General features: G+C 38.7%; 1 protein-coding gene across 2 annotated transcripts; it reads right to left on the bottom strand.

Moving 5' to 3' along the window:
• Positions 1–5923: 5923 nt before the first annotated feature.
• On the bottom strand, positions 5924–9241 carry LOC145463808 (uncharacterized). 2 transcript variants are annotated; one of them, XM_081447605.1, is made up of 4 exons: positions 8985–9241; positions 8547–8878; positions 7447–7694; positions 5924–6421 (listed from the first exon to the last, which is right to left on the bottom strand). In XM_081447605.1, exons 1-4 carry the CDS (start codon positions 9009–9011, stop codon positions 6345–6347), a joined length of 684 nt encoding a protein of 227 aa, XP_081303731.1. In that variant the 5' UTR covers positions 9012–9241; the 3' UTR covers positions 5924–6344. The 2 variants fall into 2 exon arrangements, with proteins under 2 accessions (XP_081303731.1, XP_081303730.1); XM_081447604.1 differs by having other exon boundaries at positions 8547–9241.
• Between the last annotated feature and the right edge of the window lie 5875 nt (positions 9242–15116).

Below are 15116 nucleotides of genomic sequence, written 5' to 3' on the forward strand. Positions count from 1 at the left end.
GATTATCTTAAGATGGCAGAAGACATGGAATACAAAGCTGTTAAAAGGGTAATTAGAAATACATGCATATGTTATTGCAAGACAATAAAAATACCATAAAATCTGGGTAATAACAACTTCCAATTAAAACTCAATAAATGAATTTCATTTTAAGTTATAAATAGGCTATCCCCCCTGTATTCACACAACAATCTTCTGATTGTAAGGCCACCCAGATAATTTCTGACCACATTACCTTAGAGCCTGAGACTCTGTATAACTTTCTAAGATTAATATTTGTTTACATATTACTATTATCTGGATTTCCCAATAGAAAACTTCTTCTATTGTACATTTTTTTCTATTTTGGCTCAGCAAAAATCCTTTTAGATACTGTCCATGGATGATTTCCACAACATCAATGCTGTAAAAACACCAACTGAGAGAACAGTGACCAATGCTCTCCATATGGCAACTCCTCTCCTGAACATTCAGGCATCTGTTGATGGTGGGGAGAGGCAGGGGGCAGGAGCCCGGGAGAATATGGGGCAGGAGCCCAGGAGAATAGGGGGCAGGAGGAATCCAGGGAGAAATGCAAAATGCTAATTTTTGTCATTCATTAAGGCTTCAAATACTTTCAAAAACAAGAACTGAAAATGTTACTTGACTTTCATTTAGTGTCTTTAGAGACTTCTAGGCTGACGGGCAAAGAAAACTTCACCCTTGGGCTCAAAATGAGGCCCAAAATGAAACCCTTTGACAGTGGTTACGTCATAGGTCATTCACTTGAAAGACATGGGTAAGAGTAGCAAGGCTGAAAACGAAGGAAAAGGAAATGCCCAAGGGGTGTGCAGCTAAATGACTAAGATGTGTTTTGAGTCTCTTAATTTACAGGGGACAGGAGCAGGACGAACAAGGGTGGGAGTCAAGAGATAGAGGTATGGGAAGTGGGAGAACAGGGTATGGGAAATGGGAGGTTCTGACTCCGCTGTCTCTTCCCCCACTTGATGCAGTACCTTGTCCTTAGGTAAAAGGTAAAGTCTGCATAGAGCCAAGTGGCCCATCAGGCCAGGCTTATCTCGGGTTCTGTAGCATGAACCGACTAGGAGTATTTCTACTACCCCCTGCCGGATAGGATGCTAGGCGATCACAGGGTTACCCCCAGCATTATATTCACCAGTACCCATATGTACACCTTTGTGGAGAAGAGGCACCATGAGAGTAAAAGTGTCTTGCCCAAAAACACAACACAATGTCCTTGACAAGGGCTCAAACATGGACCGCTCGATCCATTGCTGAGCGCACTAACCACAAGGCCACCGCACCTCCCACCTTGTCCCTTAGGCCTAACCTTAACCCTAAACCTAAAAAAAGGAGTCTGTAGATTTCAGTCAAGTTTATCTCTTTTATCACTTGTGTATTTGAGGCAATTTCTAATTTCCTCACTTTCTGCCATTCAGTTTACAGTACCAAATCCTGATTTTAAGTGATTCGCAACTACTGACGGAACTTGTTTTTGCAACTTACAACTTCAGACTTTGCACAAAATTTCTCACTGGAGAAAAGCAATGTTGTAGAACTTAAGTGATGAACTAAATGCAATAAATATTAATTTGTAAGAAATGTATCTGTTCTTTGATACATGCTTTTGTGTCTAGTATCTGAGTTGGATGTAGCGAAGATATATTACTAATGGTTTGTAGACAACAGTAAGCCAATTCAAAGACACAGTGGCATAAACAAACCCACTTGTTAGCCAAATATCAGGAAAAAAAATAAATACATATAATTATATAATTTATTGCCATCAGGTGCTATAATGTCTTGTAATAAAGTGGTTACAAGTTAAGTAAGAATCTTACAGAAGGGAGGATGATACAATATTATGACTAAGGGGATCATAATTAATTTCATATTGATTCAAAGCACGTCATATGTACATGTCTGATTCATTAAGCACATACAATGTAAAAATTATTTTGCAGTGATTGAGCAAAGCTCATCTGAATTAAATTAACTGAAAGGAAAAACAACAACAGTCAATTATTTATATCAGTTGATACACTGCACATGTAAAATAGAGAAATAGAAATCGAAAAGCTTCAAATGACTGAGTAAACAAAATAAACTAGTGGGTTTCATTGAAGAGTTGATTACTGCCTCTCTGAAATGTTGAATGTCTTTTCAGCATCAAAAGATGTGAAACTTGACCACATCCCATAAGTGGAAGCGGTTTCGTGTAAACAAATTCAGGTGTTTGGGCATTTTAAAATATTTAGTTACCTGTGCATACATGTACAAGGAAACGGTCTTAAAAATTTCCATGTACTATCAACATGTAATCGATGTAAACAAAAAAGACCGCAAGCGAGGAAAAATTGTCTATGAACCGAACATATTGAGCGGTCTTGAATGTTTTCAGTATTTCCAGCGTTCGCTGCGGCCAACAAATCACAATATTTTCGATTTCTGCTCCCTTCGCAAACGCCACCATTATATATAAATGTAGGCTTAAACAATCTTTAATCATAGAGAAATATCTTGTGAATGAAATGAACAAATGTTTTATTCTGACAGCAAACGGCAGGTACAAAAAAATTATTTCACCTGTTACAAAAGGCGCAGAAAGTCAGAAAGGTGATAGAAACGCCAAACAAGCCAGTCTTTAAAGACAAATTCTTATCAAAGTTTCTTTGACGCGTTGCGAAATATAATCTAACTGAACAAGCACCACATGTCGGCGCAAAGTGAGTGTGAATAAAACGGTCCCCACTTACATGTACCTTAACCACTTCATGCAAATTACACTTTTAATCCAACTTGTCTTCAAAATTCTTGCAAAAGCTTCATACAGGACCAATCTTCTACTTTGCTGGATACTCATCGTTGTTTTCGACAATTCTGAGGCGAGGGCGACTGAAGCAACACGATGCAGGCTCGAGTCAGCAAACTACACATTACTCCACACAAAATGACTCCCCTGTACCCCTATTCATTACCGGAACATTGTTTGAGTATTAAAAACCCATTTAAGGACGTCAAACTCACCAATAACGAGAAGTATCAAGGATATTTTCGACCTTAAAACTAACCAAAATACTGATCTCGGAGAACTGATCGATCGAAGGACAGCACAGCCTGATGGTGATGACCACTGACCAGTTACGGTGACGTCAAAAAACGTATTTCCGCGGTGTCTATTTAACAATTAGTATATTCTCAGCTCCGACTATTGCATTTCTAGCTCTCTGATTGGCTCAAAAACTCCGACTATGAGCCATTAGTCGGAGTTTTACCTTATATGGAAAACAGTGCGCCAAGTTTAAAAATTTTCCGCTCTGTAAAATTGTTGAAATAAAAATCGGCGGCAAAAACCCGATTAAGAATATACTAAAACAATTATTCCATTCGACCTTGTTGGATATGAAGTGATCATAACCAACTCGCGCTACGCGCTCGTTGGTTATTTATCACTTCATATCCAACGCGGTTTCATGGAATAATTGTTAATTATTCCATGAAACCGCGTTGGATATGAAGTGATAAATAACCAACGAGCGCGTAGCGCGAGTTGGTTATGATCACTTCATATCCAACAAGGTCGAATGGAATAATTGTTTTAGTATATTCTTAATCGGGTTTTTGCCGCCGATTTTTATTTCAACAATTTTACAGAGCGGAAAATTTTTAAACTTGGCGCACTGTTTTCCATATAAGGTAAAACTCCGACTAATGGCTCATAGTCGGAGTTTTTGAGCCAATCAGAGAGCTAGAAATGCAATAGTCGGAGCTGAGAATATACTAACATGTGTTAGCTGTAGAATTTACAATACCCAAGGTTGTCATTTAAGGTCGGGCCTGGCCTGCAAATTAAACAGGAACCCGGCAAGGACGGAAAAAAATATTTCGGGGAGCAAAGCAAGCGGACGAGCGCGAAACTGTTTCGCAGGCTAGGCCAAGCCATTCACACAAATACCATGTCTTATACCATTCCACTACGAACAAGTAAACTCTCATCAATTTTTACGTTTGTTCCAGTTTTTTTTTTTTTTTTTTTTTTTTTTGAACAATTTTGTCAATTTACATGGTTCTTTCCCTGGCAACTCGCGTTATTGCTGCTTGACCGGGAGAAATTTTTTAAATGCTCCACGTTGTGCTTCGCACTTCAAAACTGGAATGGCATTTATTTGGAGATGATTAACTAAACCAGATATTAAAGTAAGTGAAAAATCAACATGAACATAAACATAATAGCATATATAGATAAAGCCAAATTAACCTCCGCAGCTTGGAAGGCTGATTGTTTCGAGGGTTAATCAGAAGGGGCCGTGGTGAATGGTAAATGCGAGACTTTGCGAGAAGGCGAGACTACCGGCATCACGAGACAATAGGCCATTTTCGAGTTGCCTTTTGCATCTGTTTCAAAACGATTCCTCGTCTAAAACCTTTCTTATAAAAACGAGTTTAATCTGCTTGAAAATGACTTGAAGATGAAACGCATTTTCATAACACTGGTCGCTCGTTTATTCGTTTTGACATATAGGCAAAGGGCAACTTGGAAATGGCCTATTTAACTTTTTAAATTGCGATACCGAGTCTTTAAAGTGTTTTTATTAAATGCCAGCATACTCGTGAAACCGAGGCAGCTTTGTGATAAAAATTGAGACTGCGAGACACGCAGAACCGTTACAAAAACGAGACTGCGAGACCCGACGAAAATTTTGCGAGAACCATAGTGTTTGAAGGACCATTCGCCACCCCTATGAGTCTGTCAGAACATAAAGTTCGCCGACTCTTTGCTCTGAGAAGCTAACAGTGCCCTTTGCACAGGGCCTCCTTTTGAAACTAATATCTTCGAGTCGAGAAGAGCTTCAGCTTTAACTACTGACAACTTATGTGTAAGGAAATATCACCTAGCTTTCAAAGGCTGTGTTTTACCTCTCACGCAGTTCATATTAACCCAGCTAGATGAACTATTTTGAAGTTGAATATGTCAACTGAGAGAGCGGTTAGGGTGTAGAACATCAACAGGCCAGGGACGATCTCAAACATTATCAGGTTGGTCGAGATCTCCCAGTTCCAGATCGAGATAATATAAGAGAGTTAATCTCCCATGCCCGGGGAAAGGCAATCCTGGCATAAAATATGGGGGTGCTCGTCGTCCTTTTAGGAGTTAAAAATTAAATGCGGTTTTGGTAATTCTTATGACAGGAAATTATGTGTTGTTTTAGAATTGGTACCTCTTAAAGGAGAAAAAAAATCCAAGCCACGCACACACAAAACAGGATTTTGTTACCTCTTAGGGATTCTTTTGAAAATTTCCGAAGAGCACCCCCGACGTCTTTTTTTATATGAGGTCCCCCGAGGCTTACAAGTACAGTAGGCCATATTGCTATGGTAATTCTTCTAAAGTTATTTCTAGTTCACTCCCATCTTCCGAAATCCCAGTAGGGTCTTTAAAGTCTAGCATTAGCCAGTGATGTGGCGCGAATTTTAGTCACGAGGACAGACCAAGCTGCTTTATACACATTTTCAATGCGCACGCGGTAAGTTTATCTGCAGAAGGACTGGATACCATATCTAAAAATATCATTAGGGGAATTAACAGGGAACAAGACCTATAAAGGAGGGGGGTGAACTTTCTTAGTACCCTTCACTCTCTCTTGTTTCTAGACCATATTTATACTTATCGAAATGGTTCAGTTTTTAAAAAAAATAGTGCATCAAATGTTTAACCAAAAGGGGGCTGGCTTACAAACTGGAAGATAACAGCGCTACCCCTGAGGAATTCTTTAAAATCTACGAACAAGATAGAGATAAGCCAAAATCTAAATGACTAAGATTTTAATAAATATATTAGCAAAAAATTATTATTCACAAAAGCTAAAGCAAACATCAGGAGGAATCATTCAAATAATAAAACTATTTTAATTTCTTAAATCTCTGTCAATGTACTTGTGTTTATGGCTACATTCAGGATATACTTAGATAATGATAGATAAAATACTTTATTGTATTTTAAATAAGATAATAAATTCACCATTTTCCTTTTTTTTCCCATTACAGTAAGAAAAATTATCGATTCAGTCTCGACTGCCCATGAATAAATTATCACCAAATGGCTCGTAAATAGTCTACGTTAAAAACGACCTTGCATTGCATTTCACTTCACCCCCAAATCTTTAACAATGAGAACGCGATCGAGAATTCTATCCAAGTGGTTTAGGAAAAAGGCTACATGACATGACTTAATATGTTTTAATAAGAAACCTAAATTTACTTTCAGCATAGTAAAAATTGCTCCACACCAAGTGTCAGACAGCATCTTACAACTGTCACCATTGGGGGACGATATTCTTGGAGTGTCACCACACTTCAATTGGCGTCAAACGGAGTCCTGGAGCCCATGGATGCTCGTCTGGTAGGCGATTAAAACCGAAGGCTACAGGAATAACAAAGAAGACTCTATTGAAACGCCTGCGGCTGTGTTTGCGCTTTCAGTATACCTTGTTCTACTAAAAGTCTCAAAAGAAAGAGTCAAAGTTACTCTCTAAAAATCAATACTATAATCCATTCAAACAAGATAACTTCATGAAGGTCACCGCTGTCATAGTCCAGCAACTGTATTTCTATACGTGCTCCGAGGCCTTCTAAATAAAATTGAATATATCGTTTTCTGGTAAAAATTATTAAAAAAAACATAAGCTTTCGACAGCCGGTCTACTGTGTTCTGTCGAAGACAGTAGACCGGCTGTCGAAAGCTCGTGTTTTTTTAATAATTTATGCCAGAAAACGCTATGTTCAATTTTACCATGATCAATTCTGGTAAACGGTCATCGATATTTTTAGCCCTTGTGAGGCCCATTTCAAAGACGCTCGCTCAGTGGGTCACACAATATCTCTGTTCCCTTCTTTCACTCGTCCTAGTGTTCTCTATCACTGTGTATATGTAGTTGCCAGTCACGGAACCACGTGCTTATCACGTGTTTATCATTCATCGCATGCCTCTTTAAATTTTCCTTTAAATTAAGCAAACCACGAGGGCGACGACAACGAGAATGCCACCAAGCGAAAGCTTTTATGATGAGCAGGCCAAATGTCATGCGCTTGGGTTCTAAATTAACTTAGTACATTTCTTAGCCGTCAATTCCTCTGCAAGGAGTCAACAACAGTTCTGCGTGTTTATTATTATTTTGGAGGACGTGTACCACGACGGATAATTTTTCTTCTTTTCTTGTGGCACGGAAATAAAACGCTGAGGAATTAAGTTTTAAGACCGACAGGCGTATTGAACAGATCGAGATAAATGCAAGATGGGAAGATAAAATATCAATCGAACTTTTACAAAGTGTTGTCCTCGTGTGGTCGGAATCATTACGCACAAAAAAACTGTGGAAGCATATATATATAAGTACACAATAACCAAGGAAAAATTATCTTATTTTTTTGTATTTCTATTCATTATACCTTCGTTCGTTGCCCTCATACAGGAGTGACATAGGTTGTATTTACATGTCGGGCAATGCCATGGCTTGTTATCTGCGACGCTGCTCTGAGGTGAACCGCAGTTATCACATTTCCAGAAATCACTGAACACTGAACACACGTCCTGCGATTTTGACTTATACAGTGGGTGGGCATGTAATGGCGTAGGGTGCGGCTTAAAGCAATCAGGGCACACATCGAATTCGCATTCTGAACAATGATAGGCGAATCTGAAAAAGAACCAAAACATAAAGTTAAATCCAACAATATCGTCAAAGCGTAAGAGTTTTATTCAAATCTGAAAGTACAGATCATCACTTCAGTGAAATATCGTAGTACGGTTTAAGTATACTCGACAAATGCTACCAACAACAGTTATAATAAACCGCACATCAGCTTCTCAGACTATAAATCGATTTATTCTAATCACATGTTTTTAACATTAAAATCATTTTATTTTTACAAAAATTTATTTTACCGTCAAAAAAGCCAATCTGAGCGTTCCGTTCCCTCTGACATGTAAATGTAGTATAATTTCTATTTCCATTTTATTTTTAGGTAAGGTTACAAAATGTATCTATTCAAGGTTTTCGTGTGGAATACTGGCGAAAATTTCACTTGCAAAAATTTTATTTTGATATTCAAAAGACCCACTCTATACGAAATAATGTTTAACTCATTGTTTGGAGGCGGCGTGGGGACTGGTTTAATTTGGGTGCAGGACTTGAAATCTGTTTTATTTGATCACTAAATTGAATTTGTATCTCAATACACCCTAGCTAGTTCAACTCCTCGGTAATGCTTGTAAATAGCCAACTGGTCTGCCTTCCGCCAGTTGAGATTTTTAAGCCAATTATGTTTTTCTGAAATATTTGTTTTTTTGAAATATTTGTCTCTTTCAGTTTAAATGGTATGTCTGTGGTGTAGCTAGATGTAGCTAAGCGAATTAACCACAATAAACAAACATTGTTTTTTGTTTAATTTCTCTGACTTGGAATATTCATCTTCATACACTGATATCCAGTAACTAACCATTCGAGATACCGGTGCTAGAGTGTATAAAAACAAGAATTGTCACATACTTTTCATACCACCTGCTTTCATTTCCACAGATGTCGCACACCCAGCGGCCATTCTTGTGTGCATAGACAAGCGAGGTGTTCACCACTTTCAGTTCATGGACGTGGCTCAGATGTCGCTTCGGCTCGAAGCAGTCGCGGCAAATGTCAAAGTCATTGCAGGTGAAACAGTGGTAGGAGAATGTTTGGTTGAGAGTTTCACTTGTGTTTTTACAAACGGCACACCTCCAAATTCCATGCTGGTTTTCAGAGAGTATAGCGCTTGTACCCGTGTAAAGCAGGCAATGGTGATGCACCAAGGTGTTTTGTGGAGGAGGTAGCTTATTCTTCCAAGCCTGCAGGTGCAAATTCCAAAAAGTTACAGTCAGGGAAGGACCATTATTTTTTTGAGAGGGAAGTGCACTCATAATAATAAAAATAAAGCAATGATCAGATTCTTACCTGTATGATCCGGCCCAGCTTGTGCATGATTTCTGAGAAGTTAAAGGCTAGAGAATGTTCAGGTCAATTTGGCTCGTACGTCTTCTTCTTTGTTCAGTTTATAAACTTGAATGTGGGATGATGCAGTGGCCTTTATTAAATAGGTAAAAACTGAAAGAAAAACTGAAAGAAAAGCCGAATTTCAGTGTTAAAAATAGTTCATAACACATAGATCTTTTGACGAGTTTCAGTACTTCATATGACAATGCAACACACATACAAAGTAACAAATGTACGTGTTCAGGGTCAGATATTACTGCCTTTAACTAATACCATTAATATCATTCTCAGTCATTCAGAAACCCTAAAATAAAATAACAAACTGGTTACAACTCCTTGAGCGTTTTTTTTTTCTTTGGACGAGATATTTCTCTTCGCACAAATTTCTAGCAAGTTATTTGTCATTAGCTAAGAAATGCTTCTTGTCTACGATGGGTTACAATTTCCGTCTACAATGTAAAAATGCAACATAATTCATCTAATTTTATCGCTTTGTAGCGCGAAAATTATCATTGTACAATTGATTTACTTCCTGTTTTTCACTTCTTTTCGTAGTGTTGTCGCCCTCGAATGAATAATTTTAGTAGATGAACCTCTATATATGGGACTGATGGGCCAAGCTTGCTATCAAGGCGGCTGGATATCGACCGAGTTCTTTTTTTGTTTTGTTTTGTTTTTGTTTTTTTTCCTTGAAAATAAATAAGTCATTGAAGAAAGACAGAACGTGGCCTATATCAAGCCATCTTGAACGAACAAGCTTGGTCAATTAAGGATTTATTATATGCATGGTATAAAAAAAATCGTTTGCATGCTTGTGGAAAACAGCACGTAATCCATGGCGGCAAGTTACTACGCTAGTATAATTTTGAAAAATGAAATGAAAAAGTAAAGTTGTGATCAAAATGATTCCAATTCTAATTTTGACTAATTAGAGAGAAGGTGACTGAAACTGACCAAAGGAAGTGTACTGTAAACAGAGTGAAACCAAAGTATTAAAGCGAAATTTGTTAGTCTTGCAAATTTCTTGCTTGTAGAGTAAATGTTCATACACGCAAAAAAAAAAAAAAAAAAAAAAACATTTTACTTTCGAAAAGTTGACTCAGGAGCCACAAAAATCATACATAGCATATAAACAAAGCTACACTAAGCGTAGGCTAGCGTAACAACTGATGGGCGAAATTTACTTCAATTGAAATGTTGAGGTTGACTTGGTTCAGTTTACCTAGCTTGCTTAACAACAACCAGAGAAATAAAGACAGGTAAGAACATGGCTAAACTCTCCATTTTCGTAGAACAACCGGAGTTGTAAAAATCTTACATCTGGGCTCCCACGGGCCAAAACAAAACTTAACAACCATGCAGTGATGTATTATGTTCCTGCAAATGCTAGTCATGTTGTTTCCTTAATAGGAAATGGAGACAGCCGTCAGTGATTAAAAAGATATATATCTTGTTTAGAGGACGTGTACTGATTCAAGCTGCACTCTGAATCGAGCTCTTCGTGTGTAGGCTGAAAGAAACTGGGTACAAGTTTAGGAGATCTTTGTCCAGAGAAACTCGTGATTCTTCTGGGTTAGATTTTTGGACGGAGAGCTCAACTATTTCAAATGTCAATGGTTGATTTCGAATAAGTCACACAGCACCTACAGACATTCACCAGATGGTATTTTCAGAAAGCAAATCACCGTCAAATTAATGAAAATCTCAGTCCAAGAATTTAGCTAAACACTCTGTCCCAAGAGCTTTTTCTTCCTCTAACACTCCTTCCCCGAACTCCGCTGGCTAAGAGGAACAATTGGTTCTGGGGGAGACAATGACGTCTGTCGCGTTAGGCTCGATTTCCGCCGCTCTCTCGCGTTCGGTCTTTGTTCCTTCCCGAGTTCGGGGGATGAGCGCAGGCTCGTTTCCCGAACAGCGGCTGGAAATCGAGCCTGGCGTTAATTTTGCTCAGAAAAATAACAAGCGTAGTAACGTTATCGCGGAAGACCTGGATACCCATGTCTAAAAATGACTTGAAAGAGAGAGAATCTATATGGAGTTCAACTCTCTTATTTATCATCCTCTCTCCTTAAAATCTAGTCGTAGACTTCTAGTCTTTTCATTTTTCCAATCAGAGCGCGCGCGGTCGTTGTTAATTACCTTGCATGTGACGTCACAAAGTCAATATATTAATGGCGACTTGAGCGACTGACTGCGCACCGTCGCTGTCTTCCTGCAAACTGTTCTGTGTTTTCTCCAACAGGAAAAAAAAATATGAGAACGCGCCGCGCTGAAACGAGGTAAGAACAGTGGTACAAAGTAAACTTCACGAAACATAAGCATCGGAGAAGAATTTTTTGTTCAAACAAAAAATACACCTCTATGAACTTTTTAAACCTTACATAGCGCTAATGCTTCCTTTAAAATATCCCTCCCTGAAGTTTCAAGTTATATCGTTAATTTCTCCACAGTTCTCCAAACTTTGATCCACAATACTTCTGGAACGAATATCTCCAGAAATGGACGGTCAGTGGGTAACTATCAGCCTGTAGGTTCAATTCTCGTTTCGATATGTGAACGCTCTGGCAATATCCTAAGTTGCTTATTGCACTGATAAATGAAAAAAATTCGCTTAGCTACACCTAGCTAGTTCACAGGCATGCCACTTAAACTAAAAGAAAGAAATATATCAACTAAACATAGATCAGCCTAGTGCTAGTAACTGGCTGGAGGGAGCTGGGATAGATCCAAAAACTCTACAACTCTTTGCCTCATGAACTGACTAGGAGGTTTATTAACTGAGGTCTGTAAAGGATAGGGCTCCACAAGCTAGTAAACGATTAATTTACGGTTTTTTTAATCTTTGAAAAGGATTTGAGAGTAAACTGCATCGCAGAGGCCCACCTCCCGTTGTGCCGAGATAAACCATGCACGGTGAACTTCAAACCAGGTCAGGAGAAGCATTTGAACTGAAAATATTGATATCAGCTGTTCATGCGACATATTTGCACGAAACAAAAAAAACGATATTGAAGGGAAAATAGTGCAGTTACACTCCTTTAGGACACCGTAGGGACCATAGAAAGTGTCCGTACGTACGTCCTAGTGGGGTTTCCTTATCGGGCGTGACCGAGTGCACGTGGTTCAGGGCGGTGGATTTAATCGATAATCTAAAGATCCCTCTTTGAAACCCACAACCTTGGCACAGGATTTGTTTTCGGTAGTCCTGACATCAACTCCGCTGTCACGCTTTGTAAATAACCAACTGTTACGCGCGGTCAGTCTTCCACCAGCTGGTTTTCTTTTAAAAGTGATCTACTTTCAGCTCAAAATACTGGTTTGTATGTTCATTTTACAATGTAGAATTGTTTTTTTACTTTCTCTCTCTTTCGGTCTTTCGTTCTTGTTTTCGTTAGAACGCATAAGAAGACTTAATATCAACTTAAGGGCGGAATCACATAAGAGATGGACAGAACAAGAAAAAAAGCTTTTCACTCAGAGGTACGAGAAAGTTATTACAGGGTGAAACAAGGGATTAAAAAGTCAGATATAAGATTGTATACACTCACAGTCCATGCAACCCATACTATTATTGGGTTCAAATAAGGAAGCAGGAGTGATGATTTCTACTTCACCTTGACGAGATACTTGTTCTCCAGCTTTTGGCCAGATCACCCCAAGAGGTCATCGGTATGTATTTAATGCTTTGGACAGCGAAAAACACCGTGAAAGTGTCGTGGACTTGATCCAGATCCTCCCGATGGATTAATCTGGGGGTCACTAGGTTAACTGTAGTTGTGGGGTCTAGCGCCTTTTTAACATTCTTAACGGAATTCTCCATTTCTAGGAAAAAGCATGGGTAGTAAGTGCAAGCTGCCTCGATTAAGACAATGGCCGTTTCCTTTCTTTTCGTAGTGTGTGTATTCTGATCCGACTTGTGGCGGTACGAATCGACTAATAAATAAAGCATCAACGTATCATATTCATGGTAAAAGTCTTCAACAATGAAATCCAGCAGACGGTTTATCTGTTGGTTACTTTGCATGAAGGACCTCTGCCATATAACGGGATAAAAAAAACTGATGGTTTTTAAAAGTCGAACTTCCTAAGGCTAGGCCTTAATTCAATTGTGAAGATTCAAAATTAAATGTATAATTTGTCTCATAGATACATTGAGGTCGGAAAAGATTTTCCGCTAATTGCCGATGCATTGCCGAGCAAGGTAAGCGTCACAAGCAGTGAGCTAAAATGACCTATTTTTTGAGATTCAAATAGTAAAGTATAAACTATTAATATTCTTGAAATAAGCATTGCATCGTGTCCAATAAAAGTATCTTTCGTCGCTCTCTTTCAGACGACTGAGCTGACTCACCTGACATTTAAGACTAATTTTGACACAATCAATTCGATAAAAACAGTTGCTACACAATAGAAAACACTTTGCTAAGCACATGTACCCTTGCAGACCTATTGCTCTATGTCCTAATTACAGAACATGTGCTTAATGAAGAGAAAATCCAATGAGGAGATGTCATTAGCATAATTCTCAAACCATTTGAGGTCGCTCGCTCTCCGGCATGCACACTCGATATCTCAGTGAGAGCGAGTGCCTTCAAACAACCTGAGAAAATGGGCCACATGGTAAACTTAACGCGCAGTTTCTAGTTTGTCTCGCCTTTACAGATTACTCGACAATATTGTCCGTCGAAATCAACGATTCTGAATGTATACATGTTCAGAAAGCGTACCCACTGGACGACAAAGTAGATCAGTCGTATTTGTGCTCGTTTTGGTTCGTGTTTGCATTCTTGAGTGCTATATCTTATATGTAATGACTTGGGTGTCTGGAAAACCGAATAGCGAATAGTCGAATAGCGAACAGCGAATAGTTCCGAATAGCGAATAGCGAATAGTACGAATAGTCTCGAATATTGCGAATAGTGGCAAATAGTGACAAATCGTAGCAAATAGGGTACCTTGTATCTCGCAGTCAACCTCGCAGCAACGTAGGATGGGATTTTCCCTCTAAAAAGCGCAGACGCTTATCAGGACAAAAAGTGTTTCTAAAAGTAACTTCTTCTGTTTTAACCGCTGCAAAAACGTAAATACGTTTATCCTTGTGTTTTCTGTTTTCTTAATGTCGGCGATGGACAGCCCTAGCCTGGGTCCGGAGAGGAAAAGGTAATAAATTCACTGAAATTCTGTTTCTTATTTGGATAATTAATTAACGCAGGATATTAGATCTAAAGCGGTGACTATTGACGACTATTCGTCACTATTCGCCACTTTTCGCGACTGTTCGCCACTATTCGCACTATTCGAGACTATACGCACTATTTGGGACTATTCGCTATTCGCTATTCGCTATTCGGGTTTTCCAGACACCCTAATGACTTAATATTTTAATATTTTTAATATTTAAGTTAGTCTAAACTCTCACTTTTCAGACGGTGGCCCAATGTATTCAATACTACTACCTCACCAAACATCGATTTTGCTACAAAAAGGCGAGTAACTCATGATTGATACTACACGAAGCGAATGTATTTTCCTATGAAGGGAACGACTTTGTGAGTTTAAGAGAAAAACGCTGGCCTCTGAAAATTCCATTAGGTCTCTCTATATCTCTTTATATGAAAACTTTAGGCTTGTTCTTCTTAAGTCAATTAAAGTGCCCCTATGATCGATATCCATTTTTTCACATTTTCGAACACAATAGGTCTTTCCTAGATATCTTGTCAAATTTCAATCTATTACGAACATTGGAATTCACGCTTTTCGGACCTTTATTTCCGAGAATTTACGGCCGCCATTAATTTTCGTTGTTCCAAGTCTTGGTTGAGAATTGGAGGAAATGACGTCATTTACTTAAAAATACAGGTTTGAATTATATTATAACATAGCGCGCGCGCTAGTCCTATCTAATTCCAGGAGCCTCCTGCTAATTCCTATTGAGCCAACATGAACAAAATCTCTATGTTTGCACGGCCGTGCGCACATAAGATGGCGTGTGCGGTTTCAATTTAGCAGCAAACTTTCCGTCGAGTTTAGTGCAAGTTCTTAAGTTTAGGCGAAGTGAAGATTATTCTGAACAATCCAAACTCTACTTCGAGC

The sequence above is a fragment of the Orbicella franksi genome, chromosome 12 (genome assembly GCF_964199315.1).
Source record: "Orbicella franksi chromosome 12, jaOrbFran1.1, whole genome shotgun sequence".
NCBI lineage: Eukaryota > Metazoa > Cnidaria > Anthozoa > Scleractinia > Merulinidae > Orbicella > Orbicella franksi.